We start from the raw sequence: 18,392 nt of genomic DNA on the forward strand, positions 1-18,392 counted from the left end.
CCCCCCTGGCCGGCGTCGTCAAGGCGCCTGCGCGGGGCCGCCGCTGCGGTCACACAGGCGACGCCTGTCACGTGACGGCGCAGGCGCAAGCGCCCTAGCTGTCCCGGAAGTGCCTGGCGCGGCGGCGGCCGGGAGAAGGAAGCGGAGCTGTGGGCGGCCGCGGCGCCGGCGAGGGACCGCGCCGATGTCGGGCTTCGACACCAACCCGTTCGCCGACCCGGTGGACGTGAACCCCTTCCAGGTGGGCGCGGGGGCCCGCGCGCGGCCCCCTCCCTCCCTGCCGCCGGCGGGACGTGGCACTGAGTGACGGGTCGCTGGCCAATGGTGGCGCCGCTCCTGCCTGCCGCGACCAATCGGAGGGGGGGGCGGGACTCGGGGGGCGTGTGGGGGCCCCCCCCCATGGCCTGCTCTGCCCTGGCGCCCCTGCCCCCCCCGCCCCCCCAGTCCCTGCTTTTCCCTATCTTTCCCCTCACTTTCCCTATGCGCCCCCCCCCCCCCCGATCCAAATGCAGCTTTGGCATTGCTGTTTGCATTTAACGCAGTGGGGGGTCGCCACAGCACCCGTTATCCTCCACATAGGGGTCCCGCGCCCTATAGGTCCGGCGGTGACCCCCTGAGCAGCGCAGGGTTGCCCCGGGTTGTGAGCGAGTTTAGAAACGCGTCCCACCTCGCGCAGGAAATCCCTGGGGCGGCTGGGAGTCCGGCTTAGCTCGGAGGGCGAACTGTGAGACCTGCTTCCTCCCTCGCGGTCTTGAAGCGCAGATCCCCTCGTGGGAGAGGGCACTTACCCTTTTGAGGCGACGCTGCAGGTCACCCTCTGATTCAAGACCTAGCTGTTCCCTGCCTCTCTTTTTTTTACCTTTAATCATCTGTTTCTGTATGTTGTGCTAGCTGTTACCTGTTGATACCAACTTTGTTATTCCTTTGTGAGAACATGGCAAATAGGGAGGGTGGGAGATTTCTTTTCCGTCACAGAGGTTGGCGCCTGCTCTGTGTGTAACGAGATGGCCCTGGAAAATCACTGAGGAGCAGCAGAGAGAATCGTGACAAAACATCTTTGTCAGCGTGAAAATGAAGCAAGGATAACTACAGGCTTCTGCCCGCTCTGGCCCACGTTCATCCTTCGCTGTCCTGCCGGAGCAGGCAGTGTGCACTGCACTTGCCGTTGAAACAGCACTCTCTCAGCGGGTCCTGCATTGGCAGTCAGAAAGGGCGCTTTTGAAGGAGTTGCGGTGACAACCGTCTGCCCCAGCATCAAAGATGCTGAAATGCTTGCAGATGTCAGAACCTGAGCTGTAGATGTGTAAAAATAATCCTGTGAGGGGCTTCTCTTGGCTGGCTAACTGCCAGTGTGTTTTGCAGTCTGTTTTTGGTATGCTGTAGTGCTTTCTCTTAAAACTGAGCCTTAGGGCAAAACACATCCTCTGGCTGTAGTTTTGAAATGTCAACAGCAGTCAAAGTGTGGGCTTTCTTTTAAGGTTCTTGGGGACTTTGTCCACTTTCACTGGGTTTCTCCTCTTTGGGATTGATGTCTGTGCAGGCAGCTCTGAAACATGCATTCGTTTACGTAGGGAGTTGGCTAGTAGCTCCGGAAGTGGCCTCTGGACCTGGCTCAAATGATGGAAATGTGAAAATGAATGTCTAGGCTTTGCTTTTCAGAAGTGTGTCACTGCAGACGTTGCTTTACCTTTGCTATTTGACTGGGCCATAATTTGCAGGAAGAGGTGATTTCCTGTCCCCTTGTTCCATGACTAACCTGAAATGAAATCAGTTTGTTAACCAGGCTTTATGTTTTTAGAAAGCAAAATGAAATGAGAAAGAAAAATTTTTTATTTGCCTGAGTGAGGCATCCTAATTTAAAAGCACTCTTGTGTTTCTTGAGAATAGGAAGGATTTGAATGACTACATTTTTGTAATATTCCTTCTGTCTGGGACATGTAGTGGCTTACATGTACAATCACTGTTCCTGTAGGGATTTATTGCTTCAAATGCGGAGGAAGTAAATACTCTGGTTTATGCACATTAAAGCTGCCATAGTATCTGGCCAAACAGGGCTGTGCTCACACCTTACTCACTGTTTAAACAAAAGATTAGACACAGCCTAGAAAGAGGTAACTGATGTCAGACTTACTTTTTAATGACACTTACAAAACAGGTCAGAGTAGGAGCTGGATGTGTACGTATATGAGGCGTTTGCCACAAAAGGAATGCCAGATAACTCCAGTTTCTAGCATTCCTTCGCTTGCCACAGGCAAGATAACTTCAATCGTCTGCTTTTCCAGCAGGGTTTTTATTCAGCCCCTGGGAGGCTCCTCTGGGGGAAGAGGAGTGAGTTTTACGTGGCTAGTGTAATACGAGCCTTTCTGAATGTGGTTGTGTTGAATGTAGTGAGCAAGGTGTGCGTGCAGAGAAGGGGGTGTAGGGGGTTGAGTCTCGGACTCGGCACCAGAATCAATCGTCCAAGACGATGACAACCATGTTTTGTCCGACTGTGGCTTGTCATCAAGGGACAATGGGTAAAGAACAAGCAAGCAATGCTGAGCAAAAAGTTAGTGGAGTAAGGAAGAGTGTGTTCACTTGGCACAGTCTGAGATGTCTGCCTGCAGACTTCCCCAGCTCTCCTCCCACGTGCTTCCCTGCTAGAGATGTTAATGAATAAATGTAAGCAGCGCTGCAGATGCCACTGTTGTTATCTAACAGCTCTTTGTAGTCACAGCTGTTCGTTATGTGTCTGGTTTTTCTATTTTCCTTCCTGGAGTCTGAGATTCTTATAAGGCTTTATGTTCACCGTTGTTCCTTTTTAAAGAATTGCCCATGTCACTAGCCTGATGGGAAGAATCTCCGACTTCTGCTGCCTAAAGTCTAGAAGCTCTGTCTCTGGTTTTTAAAATTGCCTTTTGGGGTGTCGAATAGCGCTCCCCTAATCTGGTAAATCTGACGAAATGAGCCAGTTCCTTGTCAGCGCTTGAATCCATGTGTTGGCTTCGTGCTTAAAAGACTGAGGTGAATGGTTGGTTTTACCCAGCAGGCGCTTCTGATGTTCAGTTCCAAATGTTCTTGCTGAAAGACTGACTACAAGCGTGTTTGAACTTTCAGCATTGCCATGCCAATAGTTATCTCCTGGGCATGAGGACCAGGGCTGTCTTTCCATGTTGCAGGTTCTAGCAGAGCACTTCATGATCTGCAAATCCTGATGTAACTAGGGATATTTGCCTTTTAAGTAGACTTTGTTCAGTGGTCAATAAGCTTGACATGAAATAAGCTGTTTTGGTCTCATTAAAAATATCTGGCTTTTTTTTTTTTTTCTCCTCCTGTGACATATTCCAACTGGCTAAGGATAGGTGATTAATACCTTCATTTACACTGTAATCTGCTATAAATGGCAGAGATTTCCACAATCTTTGAGAATTTGGATGCGAATTTCAGGCAGGCCTGGAAGTTTCCATCCTCTTTAAAAATATCAGTAATAAAGCTTTAAGCTTTCTTCCAGTGCATGTCACGGTGAGTGGCAGCGCTCTGAGATGCACCGCAGGCACCCAAGCTTGTGGCTGAGCGCACTTCACGGCAGCGCTACAGGACAGACTTGTTTGGGGGATTACTGTGTTATTTGAACAACTATGTTAAACTTCAAGTGCTTCTTGTGTGAGCTCTTGTGCCTTGATCTCAAGTCCTAAAACTGTTTTATTACCTGTGGGAACAGAAAAGAGTAGAAGAATATCCTTTCTTGCACAAACCTGTTCCATCAAAATCTTTCGGTAGGTCTATCGGCTGGCATGCTGCTACAGCAAACGCTGCTACAGCAAACTTTGTATTTGGATTAAATGTTGCATTTGAAAGCAGATCAAAGCTTTAATTTTAATTTTTTTAAGCTTGGTCCAAGTGTGAGCTTATTCTGCGCTTGCTTATTCTGCAAAATGACATCACGCATACCAGTTGTAGAAGCAATGTTAAGAAAGGCGACAAATGTGGCTCTACTCATTGGCATTTTTACAGATCAGCCTAATAATTGACTTCTTGTGGACAAATGGCGTTGCGTTTGTGGTTAGACATACTTATCAAATTAAGTAGAATAGCTGGAGAAGTAAAAGAGCTGTCAGGTACTTGAGCCCTAGCTCTGAAATAAAGCAGGAGCCAAGTTGAGAGCAATTGCTGCAGGTTTAACTAGGTGTCCTAGCGAGTTAGAGCTCCTGAAAGGAAAGGCATGTGGGGCCTTTGGAGGAGAGAGGACAGCGTGGCTACTCCCTTATAGGAAGGGACAGCCAGGTAGGGTGCTGCCTGTGGAACGTGGAAAATGTGGTTTCAAGACATCAGACCTCCATGCGCCCATGCCTCGCAGCATATAAAATCAGTGCGTGCTTGTTTTCAAGAGGGTCAGCTGGCTGTTGCTTTGTAGCTAACAAAAAATAATCCGAAGGTGTGAAGCTGGTGGGTGACTTCTCATTTATCTGCAAAGCTCCCCTGTGTTTCTCATGCTTGCTTATCCTTCATGCTGTCTAGTGCAGGCTTGCAGAAGCTGATGCTTCTATGTTGCCCTCTGTTTAACAGCTGCTGTTTTCCTTCTTGCCCTTTCTAGGGTACATAAATCTGTGTTCAAGCGTACTTCAGTTTCATTGCAAATTCCCCACTCTTTGTATATCTTTATTTTAGACACATTTGCATAATAACATGTACATTAAGTTGAGCTGCCTTCGCTTGGCAGCACTGGCTAATTTAGTAATTTTTAAAAAACTATGAAGTAAGATTAGAGGCCATCTCCCTTTAAAATCAAACTCTTCCACAGCTGTTCTATAAAATAGTGAAATTGCTCTTCCTATTATGGCTGTTACCCCAGGGCAGTGCTGTTCCCTGCCCTGCCGCAGGCCACTGGCATCCAGCCCTTCAGATCAGCAGTGTTGTGCTGGCAAGTCTCACGCCAACTTAGGAACTTTATTTTTGTATGAAGATGGTGATGGAAAGAAAAATGTTTTGCATGGGTATTCTAGTGCTTCTCCTTATTTATGAGCACTTTCTCCCCTTCCTAACTGTTCAAGCTCTTTGAAAAGTTATGCAATCTTTGCTTTCTCTTCCCAGGCCTTTACCTTTAAGAGAGTTTTCCTTGGAAAGTTGTCTTCTGTTGGACTTCAGTCAGCCTCTGACCTTGTCTGGCCTGGATTGCAGGGTATCATGCTAGCGAGCGGTAGCTATCGTGCTACCGCACAGCAGCTATTGTGTGTTAAGCAACTTGTAAGTTTGTGCTGAAAGCACCTGCTGTCTTCAGCATCTGCTAAAGTGGTTAAGCTGAAGCCTGCAGAGGAGGTAAGAGAGTAAGCAGTGAAATAAGGACTTCAAGAGCGCAAGGCACATGTTTTATTTCCAGGATGGTGTTCTGCTGGTATCCTCCGCTTTTTACAACCCTGTCTGGCCAGGGAGTTGCACTTCCTCGACCAGCATCAGCAACCTCCACTTGTTTGAGAGTCCTCACCCCAGGGTGATTCATCAACTAGTGCAACCTGTTGCGTAGGGAGTGCCTGATATCCAGGAGGTGTGTGATGTTACTCATTAACTGTTCTGTGTGCGTCTTGTTCAGTGGACGGCTGCACTAAAAAGCCAGGGGGTCGCTCCGGTGCGTTTCGGAGGAACCAGCTGACTTTGCTGGAGCGCACAGACTCAGTCAGCCTTTGCAAACCTGAATTCCTCCCTCACTGTGCCCCCATCTCAGCCTCGCAATTGCTTCTCACCCCACTAACCACAGGACTAAAGTGACCGAGCACAAGACATTAGTTGCTGGGGGAGGGAGGGATAAAAAGTCTTCCCCCCCCCCCCCCCACTATATACCCACGTGCAAGCTATCAGGTTGTCTGGCTGCTCTTCTGGCAGGACTTCTGAGTTCAAACAGTGCCTCATTTCTCTAATAACTGGAAATAGGAAGACTCCAGAGGTCAAAATTTGGTTATTAAAGAGGGACCTTTTTATGGAAAATAGTGTGTGTAAAAGGCAAAATAGTTAACCACATTGCAGGTGAGAAAAGAGAGGCACTTTTGGTAGAAGTTGCAGAGAGCTGGGTTTTTATAAGCAAACTATTTGATGGAGACAAGTAGGCTGTGAGTAGAGGAGAGCACAGCTGATGTGTCAGCAAGCCAGCTAGGCTAAAGCTTCCAAAAGTGATTGGAGTGACACCTCTACCTCAGTTTTCATAGTTCTGTTGCCAACGACTGCTCTAGAAACGTATATCCTAGCTTGCTAGTCCAAATGCCATCGGTGGCAGCTCACACCTGTCAGCAAAGGCCACTTGTACTTGGAAACACATTTTGTGAGGCTCTGCTGTCCTTAGTGGAGCCTTGCTTGTTCTGTGGTAAAAGCCACTGCGTTATGTGGTCAAAGTGAGTTGTAAAGCCCTGAAGAAGTGGTGTACCGACTGGGCAGGGACCCGGCATGCCTGCTTGAATGAATGCATGCCCCAGGGGATAGCTTCTCAGTGGTTAGGCCCTGTTTGTGCAGAAGGAGAATAATTGAGACGCTTTCCCTGCTGGGAGAGCTGAAAGATGTGAAATGTTCAGGGGCTGGTGTCCTTAATTCACCTTTCCACCGAGTCAGCCAGGCTACCTCCAGAGATTCTGGGTCCTCTTGAATTTAGTGCATGCACAAATGAACTGGTGTCATTCTCCCACCTGGTCTGGAGGTATTGCCAGTTAAAGTCATCTGCCTGTGACAGGGATGTATTTTACTCCAGTTCTCCTATTCCCAGGGAAATTCAGATGTGCTTTTGTGCTTTTGTCCCTTCTCTTCCCACAGTGGAGGAAAGAGAGGCAGAGCAGATAATGTTTAAGCTAATGATAACTCTCATCTGATACTACCCTGTCTCTGATCTCTTCTTTCAGGATCCCTCGGTGACACAGCTGACACTTGCTAGCCAAGGTGGCTTGGATGAATTCAGTCCCTTTTCTGAGAGCTCCCAGCTGGTATGTGTGGTGCATGTTTGCAGTTATCATCTCAGTGGTGGTTTTAGCAGTCTAGAAGGTCCCTTGGTAGCTGCAGCTTAAAAGAAGAAAAAAAATGAATGAAGCACTCGCAGCTGATTTCCCCGTGGACAGTAGCTCATTGCATGCATGGCGAGCTACAAGCAAGAGACTCCTGCACTGGAGCACTAATAAGCTCCCAGCTGGAGTTCTCCACTCATATGGAACAGTTTTTCTCAAGCTCGCACTGATTGTACTGGCTCGCAGTAAAGCCATATGAAGTGTGAAGGAGAAAATGCTTTGTGGCAGGAAACACTTATTTGGTCTCTGGGTTGGGAGCTGAACTGCTGCTCTGATATTGTTGATGGATTGCTCCAAGAACTCCGTTCTTGCTTCCTGGCTGGTGTAATGCATGATATGGGAAAAGGAGAGCAGGAAACAGGGATACAACGATGTTTGCAGTTTAAACAGCTGATCAAAACCTCTTGTTGTTACTCTTTTGCTAATACCCATAATCCTCAGGTGCCATTCCCCCAGGGCATTAAGGAACTAACACATTTCTGAAAACATAGAACTGCCTCCTGCTAGTTGGTCCCTGTGCTTCCAGCTTTAGCAGTGCTAAAATCTGAACTGTTCTTTGCTGATAGAAGTGATGTGTAATGCTTTTCCCTTGTTATTCTTGGCTTGTTTGTATCCAGACAAATGCAGCACGGACGACGCCTGCGACACAGCCCTCCGGCCCCTCACAACCGGCTGTTCTGCAGACGTCTGTGGAGCCCACTCCACAGGTATGGCAAACCCCTTTGCTGCTGCCTTCCCAAAGAGCTGGGCTGGAGATCATGGATGAGCTCTCATGTGCCTTTCATAAATGCTTGTAGGAATAAAAGGGAGCATGGGTTTCTCTGGGATTGGATGCGGGAAGCAGCAGGTGATCTTCTTGGCTTTCATTTTTATCTACCTTATGAAGTAGATCTCTGTGGGGAACATATAAATGTAATTCAATTTGTGCCTTTTCCCTGTTCCTCTGGTGGCAGAACTAACTTAGCCTGGTGTCCTGTTTGTCCTGGCTTCCCTCTACTAATGCTGCCTACAACGTAACCTGTTAATGCTTTTAGCATAGTTCCGGTGGCTGGTCAGACATGCTTGGTTCCAGGAGTGCAAATGCAGTCTAGTTATATGTTGCAGCTGCTGCTTAGACAGGCCAGCAAGTACCTGAGTCCCAGGATCGCCTCATCCAAAGACTACTCAGAGAAGCAGAGGCTGCTAGGAGAAAGCTTCAGTTCTCAGAATAGCAAGCAGGTAAAAGAGATCCAAGGGAAAGATATGTGGTGTAAAGAGAAGAGGAATAGCTGCCTTGTCTTTCCTTTGAACCCCCTCTTCTTGCTGGGAAAGGGATTGACTTGGTAAACTCAGCAGTCCTGTTCACTGCTCTGTGTTGTAAAGAGTCACTTCCCCTGTTTCCTCGAGGCCACAGCCAATGTATGTCTGTTCTAGACTCTAGTTTCTGTCACCCACTAGCGTTCAGAGGCTGCAGGATGCAGCCAGTGTGTGAACAAACAGAGCAATTCTAGTGTGCCCCTTGTGATCTTACATGCCTTGCAGCTCAAACAGGTGACTCTTAAAGAGGTGAAGATTTCAAATATGAAATGAGGCTTTTCACACTTGGCCCTCTGAAGAGAGGAAACTCCTGACTCTGTATTTCCCCACTCCACATAGTAGTCTTAAAACACTTGAGAGCTAAATCAGCAGTTCCAAATTCCTCCATCTAGTGTGGATCCCCAGCAGTACCAGCTGTTCTCGTTGCTAGGCAAAAGAGGGTCCCTTCCTTGCCTCATTTGACCTCTGCTGGGGAAGAATAATGCTACTAGATATTTGTCAGCTGGCCCTGAGAGATTAAAGGATCTCCTTGAGACCACATGGTCTGTGGGGGATGGAAAAAGGTAAAGGTGGATCCAAAACCTGCAGGACGAATGCTTTGTCAGAAACAAGGAAAGCTGAAGTTTGGACCAGTAAAAGGGGACATAAAGAGATCCAGGATGTTAAGGCTAATCTAGAGGCACCTGCAAGACTTTGGCAGGAGCCTGTGGATGTGATATTGTCTTCTAGAAATTGATAAGAGGATGAGGAGGTAAATGCCATGAAGTGGAAGATGTGGTTGAGTTATTGGAAGTCACTTAAAACAATGAGGCTAACTAGGGTGTAGAAGAATCTGCAAGGGAGTATATGCCTCTGCTGAAAGGGAAGGGCATGGAGGATGGGCAGCAGACTAGATAACATCTTGAGGACTCTTTGAATGCCATCTTCCTGTGGGATAAGAAAGGAATGCCTGGAATTCTGCACTGAGCTTAATTAAGTCTTCCAGCAGGTAAGGCAGAAAGCCTGAAGACAGATCAGCCACAAGCATTTAGCTCTCTAATTGTCCTCAGTCTTTGCTGTAGAATTGTCTCTGTCCATGTTCGTATTTGGCATCTAGTATGTTTACTGGCAGGTATTGCCACTGGCTTTGTTGGGGAAAGACTTATCTATTTCTCCCCCTGCTTTAGGCTGTGGCTGCAGCAGCACAGGCTGGGCTCCTTCAGCAGCAGGCAGAATTAGAGAAGAAGGCAGCTGAGCTGGAGAAGAAGGAAAGGGAATTGCAAAGTAATGCAGCTGGCATTAATCGTAAGTAGTGTTTTGTGCCCTGTCTGCAATGAGCGTAATGCCCAGGGAAGCCTGGGTCACTTGATTTGTCAACACAGTGGCTGGTAGGAGTGGATTTGAAGACTCAGCCTGTCCAAATGTATGCTGTTTTTCCTTTTGTGCCTGCGTGCATCAGGTTTTTACAAGCCACGTGTCTGTCTTCTAGTCACACCTGTGGCAACCCTCTTGGGACTGTACCTGTGATCCTATAACTTATAATGTGGCTACCTATTGATGGGGTGGGCAGGAAGCAAGTTCAGAGCCAAGGTGCTAGAGACCAGCTCTGCTGGGTCTTTGCGACCCTGAGCATGCTCTCAGCATCTGTGCATTTTGGCAGGTTAGGGAGTTCAATTACCAGTTTTGTATCCATGCCTGATCTGTTGTGTGATGTTGCCATGTTAAGGTTTTTCACTGGTGCGTGGAGTACTCTTGTGCACTTGCCTATAGAGGGCTCTTTATGCTACCAGTACCTGATGCGTTTTGCCAGACTTGCAAGCCTTTTATTTTCTATCACGGAAAGTTGTAAGTAGCTAAAGGTTCTCTGTTCTGGATGCCTGCCTTAGGCTGAGCTTGCTTTCAGAGCGCCCAAGAAAAACCAGGTATCTTCTGGGACATGGATGGGAATCCCTGTACTGGCCTTCTAGCAAAATTAAATGAATCGTGGTTTGGCTTCAGAGTATGAGGGCAATGGTGGAGCTTTTACCAAACAGCCTCAAGGCTCTCTTAACCAGGGCAAAACAGTGTATTTTTCTTCTACCCTTGGTTTCAAGTGGTTGAATCACTAAAGCTAAAACTTTCTTTAAATCTCTACCTGAGGCAAAGTGGGGGAGGAGGGAAAAGGTACCTTCTTACAGATCTGGCAATTAAAGATTTCATTGAATTCTGGCATTCCTGAACCTGAGCACCTGCCTTTGCCATATTCATTAGAGTTTCTTGTAACTTAGCCTCTGCGTGAGTTGTTCTTTTCTCCTCCTCTGAGTGTCTGCTCAGAGCATAGCGAGGCAATCGATCACCATGTGCAGCTTGTCCTCAGTTTTTTCCTCACTCGAGAGAAGAGGACAAAGACCCTGCTAAAGCCGCTCTTTTTAGATGCGTATTGCTGCAGAGCTTGAAATGTGCTCTGGACTTGGTGATGTTTGTGATGGTCCTTTGGCCATTGCAGGGAAATCCTGCCTCTCGCAGAGGACAGCCCTCAGACTAGGCTAACCTGTCTCGCTGGTTCTAGCAGAGTTAAAACAACCCTTCTCTGCCACCAGCTCAAACCTGATTACTTGCCAAGACCTAGCCTCTTCCAAGGTTTCAATGTCAGTGTATGTGAACCGCTACTTGTAAATTTTGGCATGCTAATGAATCTTTCAACGTGAGAAGAGCAAGTGAAGAATTGCTCCTTTCTCCTTTTCACAGCAAGACAAAACAATTGGCCGCCTCTTCCCAGAAAGTGTCCGATCAAGCCGTGTTTTTATCAGGATTTCTCTGCAGACATCCCAGCTGACTACCAGCGAATATGCAAGATGCTATATTACTTGTGGATGTGTAAGTAGCAACTTATGACTGTAACAGAAGTTTTTCTAAGGAGTTTCTGTATCACATACTGAATTTTGCCCTAAGGTACATTCTGTAGGTGTTGTCTGCTGGGGTAAGATTATGCTTTTTTTTTTTTTTTTTTTTTTTTTTAAGGAAGACAAATGTAAAGGACTCTCGTTTAAGTTTTTACTCTGGGAATAGCTCATTCATGACATAATCTTGGTTGTCCTTTAAGAGAGACTTTACAATCCCGGACTCTGGAAGATGGCACATAGCAGAACTCGGAGGTGCAAAATAGTCTCAACCCTGTCTGTCAGTTTTGATGTTCTGCAAAGATTTAAGACTTGGTTGTAAGTAGCAGGATCAGATGAGGGGTTTTTTTAAGCTCCATTTTTCTTTCAAGTGAGGGAAGGAAATTAGATGGCCCAAAGGCTCCTTAGTATCTGTAGAGCTCCATGTGTTCAGTGAGAAATTAAGGATGCTTGGGAGATTTCTGTGAGTTTTCCAAGAATTTGCTAATGTTTCTTCCTTCTTCCATCCTGAACAGTGCATTCGTTTACCCTGCTCCTAAACCTGCTTGCTTGCTTGGCATGGTTCACAGTCCAGACAGAGAGAGGAGTGGACTTTGGTCTCTCCATCCTGTGGTTTATTTTATTCACCCCTTGTGCCTTTCTCTGTTGGTACCGACCAATTTACAAGGCTTTCAGGCAAGTACTATTTTTTCCTGTAATGGGGATATAGCTTTTAGTGGGAGGAGCTTTTGTTTTATCTATTCCTGCTGTATATTGCCTGAAGGATTTTTCCAGCTCTTTGCGTTGTTAAATAGATCAAAACCATTTGTTCCAACATTCAAAGTATCCGATAGAACTTGGTGGTGGTGGTCCTATTTCATCTTAATATAATGGCCTAGCCAGTCATAGGGTCCTAGTTTTTATTCATTTTAAGAAAACAGTTTGGTACATTAATGTGCCTAGCATGCTATATGCATTAAGGAAGTTGTCTTCACCCCCTCTCTTACACTGGAAAAGTGGTGTGTTGCGATATGCAGTGAACATGTTGTAAGTTGTGTTGCTGCGTGATTTCCTCCTGAAATCGCCTCTGTCTAGCAGCTTTCCCCTGGCAGAAGTGGTTCACTGAAATTGTTCCCCCTTAGAGAAGGGAAAATCTGTACAGGGATCATGTCCCTGGGTTTCATGCCTGCTGCCTTCTCTCCTGCAGGTCTGACAGCTCCTTCAGCTTCTTTGTCTTCTTTTTCATCTTCTTCTGCCAAATAGCAATCTACATCATCCAGGCTGTTGGCATTCCAGGCTGGGGAGACAGGTAAGCTTGGCTTAACAGACTAGTATGTCACAGCCCCGCACTGATGCTTTCTCTCAACAGGGCTATGATTGTCAGAAGCTTTGGGGTCCTTTGCTCCTCTGTTTCTGAAAGCTGTCTGTTCTTTCTTCCATGTTTTTTCTCTCACCTGGTACATAGCTTTGGCAGATTTCAGCTGAGGTGCCTCTCTTCTCCACTCTTCCTGTCCTAATCCAAGCAAAGGCATGTACCTTCTCTACTACCATTGCCTGCCAGTACAGAAAGGAGTATGTGGGCTCTCCCACTCCTCCTCTGTCTTTCCCCTCCCTTAATATTTTCTCAGCAATTCTTTTTCTAAGTGTTTCTCATCCCTTTTTTGATGCTGAGTTTTCAGTGTTGACTGTGTCTGCCTTGTCTTAAAATGGAGCCCTCTCTGATGGAGGCTGTGCGTGTGGCATGGAGGTGAGGAATCTGTGACCCAGAGACTGGCTGCAGGTTAACTCCATGCTGCTGCCAGCAGCCTGATCGTGTCCCCACGCTCTTCCTGAATTTCTTTAATGTGTTGCCAGTGGCTTGTTCTTTGAAAAGTCCCCTTAGCAAGGGCTCTGCAAAGAGGGTTTTCCCCTCGCCCTTGCTTGTATAGAGGGGCAAGTGCAGGCTCCTGGAGGTGGGTCCAACAGGCCTCCTGTCAGCAGTTCCCCAATACAAGGGAAGCACTAGGTTTCTTTTCACCTTGCTGCGTTGGCTGCAGATCAAATTCCCAAGTTACTGGAGTGTTTGTGAAGAACAGTGGAAATGTTAACAGCTAGTGGTTTGTTCCTGAGGGGAACCTTCAGGTGATGAGTGCAATGAAACTGCTGTCTATTTTTGCCTGCTGCCTGCAGAAGGGCTCAGGGACAAAGCTGTCCTCATGCTTGCGCCCTCCCTCCCCTGCTGGCTGGTGCTGCCTTAGTTGGGGGGACTGGGAGGGGGCACTCCATTTTTAGTCTGGCTTTGGAGAGTACACGTTGAGCTTTCTCCTACGTCTTCTCAAGCCAGACAGTGTGTGTATTTTTGGCTGTAGTGCATAGTGTGCATTTCCACTTCCTTTTAATGAGCAAGAAGTTGCGCAGCAAATGAAGTGAGCCAAACTGTCCTGTTTGATCCCTTCTCTCCTAGCAGAACATGGCTTGCTCAATTTAGCAATTGGAGGGATTCTGTTCTCCAGAACTGCAAGAGGGTGTTTTAAGTGAGGCATCTTGGCATTCTCGCCCACAGCCAAGCACTGATAACTCCCAGAATCCTCCTTTCCTCTGCACTTCAACAACTGCCAGTTCCTAGAGAGCTTTTTCTGTAGCTCTTAATTCTATTTCTTCCTTCCTCTTCCTCCTCCTCCCAACACTTGCATCCTTGTCCATGCAAAACTGTCATGATCACACACAGATCTAGGCTTCAGATCTACCAGCTTCTCTTCAAATTTTCAAATGTACCAGCCTGTCTTTACAATACTTAGCTAAATTTTGGGAAGGTGTTTTGTCTGTTTAGGTGACTTAATTTATGATGGCACTGATCCTACTGACTGTTGCCTGAGGGGGATGATCTGGGGGCTCAAGCTGTAATGCGGGTGGGGTGAGCACGATGCTTCGGTGTAGGGATGGATTGCTTCTGAAAATGACAGTGGATATCCTGTCCCAGAAAGAAGTGCCTGACTGAGCTCTGGGTCCCTGTTTCCATAGCCGTTATGTTTGACTTTGCACTTCCCTGTAACCTTGACCCAAAGGTCCTTGTGCAACTGTCAGTGATGCTTCTCCCTCTACATCTTCATTGTGCAAATGCTTTCTGTGTGCCTCGTACTTGCTTTTAAAGTGTACTCTTAACTAAGACAGGGGTGGGCAGAGAACCCTCTGGCTCTTCTGAAAGCTACTCCAGTATTTGGCATGTTTGAAGGAACTTCCTAATGCATGAATGTGAAGACAGGGAGACTTCTTTCCCATGGCCTGACTGTCCCTTTAGCATGTCCCTTTGTGGTCACGTTGAATGACCCCAGTGAAGCTAATGCTTGTCCCGAGTCCTGTCTCTCCGTGTGCGCAGTCCTCTGAGCCGTGCCGCGCTCACGTCGCTCTCCCTCTGTTACAGCGGATGGATTGCAGCTCTGTCCGAGCTGCATGGAAACCTGGCTGTGGCTGTTATCATGATGATGGTGGCAGGATTCTTCACGCTGTGCGCAGTCCTCTCACTCTTCCTCCTGAAGCGGGTGAGTTGCTCAGAGGCAAGACAAGAGCCAGGTCTCAGCTGACTTGCAAATCTCCGGTCGGGCTGTTTGCAGGGTGGTTTTATCGTATCCTCTGCTGTTCTGGCCAGGGACTAGCTTGCGTTTGAAGGTGGAATCAGAGCAGTGGGCTACCTGCATTACTGTCAGGTCAAAAGCTTTTAGTGAGAATATTTTCACTTGTGCTTCTTGCATCAATGCCAAGTCTTTTGCACACTAAGGGAAGTCACAGGTGAGAAAGTAGCCTTTGGGGAGAGACCAAGGCTATCCTTCAGTACGGCATGCCATTAACCATGTATATAAAGGGCCTCAAATGCACATTAGAATAAAGGAGGGGATGGTAAAGGGAGGCTGTGTTGGTGGCTGTCACTTAAATTAACAGCCAGGAGAAGATGGCCAGCAAGGTCCCAGATGTCACTCTTGCCAAACACAGATTCAGCATGAAGTTTCTTCCACCTCCCTTTGGAGCTTATGGGTCTGTCCAGGCTTGCTGAGTGCACTGGCTGAGCAGAGAAGGCAATTCCTTTGCTCTGGCATTCAAGGCTTTAAAATCACTGCCACCACAACATTGCGGGGCTGTTCAAAGCGTGATGGGATATGAACCAGTGCCTTTCCTCTGGTCCCCAAATACAAGCCACCCTTCTTTCTGGCCAGCTGCATGAGGGTTGCATTTCTGCATTTAATGGCAGAAATCTAGATAGCGTTGAGGGAGGCAAGGACAGACTGAACTGGGCCTGCTTCTATTGCTGCTTCCTCTTCTAAACTGTCTTGAAGAAAATACCTGGTCCCTATAGTTCCAGGTACCCTCAGGTTCTGCCCCTGCAAAATGCAGGGTTTAAGTGTCTGTGTGTCACGGGGGATAGGAGTTTTTGATCTGGCATCTCCTACTGAGCTGGGAGCTCCACATTTTGCAATGGGTGAGGGTCTCCTAAAATCTGCAGCATCATGTGCTGGGTGAGGTGGAGCCAAGAGATGATCCAGCACATCCTTTCTAGCCGCCAAGGAGGCGGGCTAGCGATGGGGCCAAGGGGGGAGCACGCTGGCAAGTGAGGTATGTGCAGCAGCAAGGTGACTGGGCTTCCGTTGGCACCCGGGGGCTGATTCTCTCCTTTTCTGTTTGCCAGGTGCATTCTCTGTATCGGCGCACGGGAGCCAGTTTCCAGAGGGCCCAGGAAGAGTTTTCCCAAGGCATCCTCACCAACAGGGGCTTCCAGAACGCAGCGGCTGGGGCGGCCTCCTCAGCTGCACAGAGTGCTTTCCGGGGAAACTAGCCCTTTGCGTGGGGGTCTCCACCTTGCTTCCTCCTGCATCGTGACCCCAACCTTCCTTTTCTAAAGATGCACTTTCTGTGGGTACCACATTAGCTCTGTGATGCCGACTCCAGATGAGAAGAGGTCCTTTTTTTTTTTTTATTTTATTTTTTTAAGCTTCAGCTGGTCTACGTTTATGATGGTTAGGTTTTCCTTTCATGTTTTAGGGTATGGGGAGATAGGAGACTTTCTCTACGGCAAATATATTTCTCCTTATCCAGGACACGTTGAGTGTTTGTCTCACTTCCTCTCCTTGCCCTGTTTGCAGCAGAAAGGTGAAGGGAAGCAGGTTTCTGATTTTTCTTTTCTCTTCTAATGGCCTTTGCTGTGAAGAATTTGATTATCTGCTGTTTTGGGGGTTTTGTAACTTGCATGTAGCTAACATTGTTAATTTTAAGAGCAGGAGCTGTACTTTCGGTTTATTCCACTTACATGATGCTGCATTTTTGACCTCTTAACTGCCCAGCTTCTTGAGAGTCTGGGTAGCGTGGCACAAATGAGAGCGTGGGAGCAAGCAGGGTTAGAGAGGAAGGTGAACTTTCTTGTTGTTCCCATGTTGTCGATCTCCTGTCTGCTTCCACAAGGATCCCACAGATGATGGTCCTCCGGAGTCCTGTGACCTTCCCCGGCACTCATTGCCCCCAGGCGTGCAGAGAGTGGGTCTGTGGGAGTTCAGTCTTCACCACAGCCTTAAACCTGGGGAGGAAGGGAGGGAAACGGGATTCCCTTTCCTGACCAGCTCTGCTGTTTCGGAGCAGCAGCACTGAAGAAGCCAGCAGCCTTGTGGGGAAGCCTACAGGACCGCGTGTGCCCATCTCACTTAAAAAGCAGAGGAGTCTGTAGGTGGAGAAAGAAGCCATGGGAAGCAGAGCCAGCCAAGCTGGTTTGGACAGAAGGTGCTATTAGACCTTCTCCAATCTGCTCAGATCTTTTCCCCAAGCTCAGAACACTATTTGATGCCTGTAACATCCGTCTTGGCTTCCTTTTCCAATGAGAGCTTGTAATCCTAAAGTGTGAATGAATTTTTCCCCAGGGATAACTCCTTCCTGCACTCCTCCTCCCCCATCGTTAGCTGGGAAAGGCATGGTTTGACATGTTGCACTTGCAGAGCTGTCTATGCGAAGCCCATGGCCGGTGCTGTGGGCATGTGCTCCAGCATGTCTGGACCACTGGAATCGGGCATGTCCTCTGGAGATGCTCTCATCTCGTTTGAGATGCACATGGTCTGCATCAAATCGGACATGGGAAGAGATGGACGGGGGGTGCGGAGTTCATGTGGCTTTCTTGGGAAGGGATGATGTGGACAGAGTCTCCTCCTGAACGGTTCATATCTTGCTTTCCAGAGGCTGCTTTGATATCAGGTTGGGGGGAATTTGTTGGCGTGACAGTTCTGCGGGTGGTTTTCTTTTGGTTTTACTTACAAATTTGATTTCTGTGGTGCAACTTTGTCTTTTTTCCCCACTACTTTTCATCGCTTTTCCACCTCCTGTTGGAGGAGGGATGTTAAATTTTATGCCCCTCTTCTTGTTGGGGAAAGTACGTATATATGTGAGGGGGCCGGAGGGAAGGGCTACCTTCCTCCTAACCCATGCAGCGTCCTAGCGGAAGGAAAAACTACGAGTGCTTGTGTGCACCAAAAAACCCTGCATCTTCGGAAAGTGAGGTGTCCCATCCCCAAGCAGAGGGCGACTGCTCACAAACGACGTGGCAATAAATCCCAATTTAGACCTGCGACAGGGATTCCTCTCCCAAGCTCCGAGTGGATAGCGAGTTGTCCAAAAGCTGCAGGCTTTGCTGCTTCAGCCCTGAAGTTCCCGGTCGGTCGTAGGGCGTGGGGAGGCATTACCGAGGCTGTGGGGAAACGGAGGAGTCCAGCTGAGCGGGGGTGCTTTGCCTCTCTGCCCCCACTCTTGGGGCGCGGGGCCGGCCCTGCCAGCCGATGGTTGCCTGCGGGCAAGGGGCGGTTTCTGTGAAATTGGTACTCCAAAGCCCCCCCATTGTCCGTGTTTTTAACCCGAGCAGAGCGGGTGCCCAGCCTGCTTGGCTGGGTCGGGGCCCTGGGGGAAGGAGGAGGAAGAGCGCAGGTGCTCGACCCCCCCCGCCCCCCCCGGCTCTGGTTTCTGCTGTGAAGGCGGTGGGTGGTGGAGAAATGCCCCCTCGTGTTTTTTTTTGGGGGGGGGGGGGGGTTGGTTTTTTCCCCCTCCCTGGAATGGATGCTGAGAGAAACCTGAGATTTTTAAAATCCCCTTCCTCCTCCGCCTCTTTCTTTTTTCCCCCCGTCTGATCTTTTTCATGTAAAAATGTATATGTCCGGTTAAACTTTTGTGCTCGAAATAAAATAACCCTCTGTAACCCGCTTGGGCATCGGTGCTGCGGCGGGGGCGGGGCCGGGGCCCGCGG

General features: G+C 48.2%; 1 protein-coding gene across 1 annotated transcript; it reads left to right on the plus strand.

The window, feature by feature from the left end:
• The first annotated feature begins 46 nt into the window (after positions 1-46).
• Positions 47-18,344, plus strand: SCAMP2 (secretory carrier membrane protein 2). The gene is made up of 9 exons (XM_064517603.1): positions 47-241; positions 6,858-6,938; positions 7,634-7,723; positions 9,479-9,596; positions 11,019-11,147; positions 11,686-11,845; positions 12,357-12,458; positions 14,550-14,667; positions 15,807-18,344. The coding sequence occupies exons 1-9, from the start codon at positions 185-187 to the stop codon at positions 15,951-15,953; spliced, it is 1,002 nt and encodes a 333-aa protein (XP_064373673.1). The 5' UTR covers positions 47-184; the 3' UTR covers positions 15,954-18,344.
• The last annotated feature ends 48 nt before the right edge of the window (positions 18,345-18,392 follow it).

The sequence above is a fragment of the Dromaius novaehollandiae genome, chromosome 10 (genome assembly GCF_036370855.1).
Source record: "Dromaius novaehollandiae isolate bDroNov1 chromosome 10, bDroNov1.hap1, whole genome shotgun sequence".
In the NCBI taxonomy this organism is placed as follows: Eukaryota; Metazoa; Chordata; class Aves; order Casuariiformes; family Dromaiidae; genus Dromaius; species Dromaius novaehollandiae.

Excerpts from the sequence above, each read along its gene's own strand:
- SCAMP2 (XM_064517603.1), top strand. The coding sequence starts at position 185 with ATGTCGGGCTTCGACACCAACCCGTTCGCCGACCCGGTGGACGTGAAC. Across the intron at positions 9,597-11,018 it reads TAATGCAGCTGGCATTAATC|CAAGACAAAACAATTGGCCG; the intron begins GTAAGTAGTGTT and ends TCCTTTTCACAG. Across the intron at positions 14,668-15,806 it reads CACTCTTCCTCCTGAAGCGG|GTGCATTCTCTGTATCGGCG; the intron begins GTGAGTTGCTCA and ends TCTGTTTGCCAG.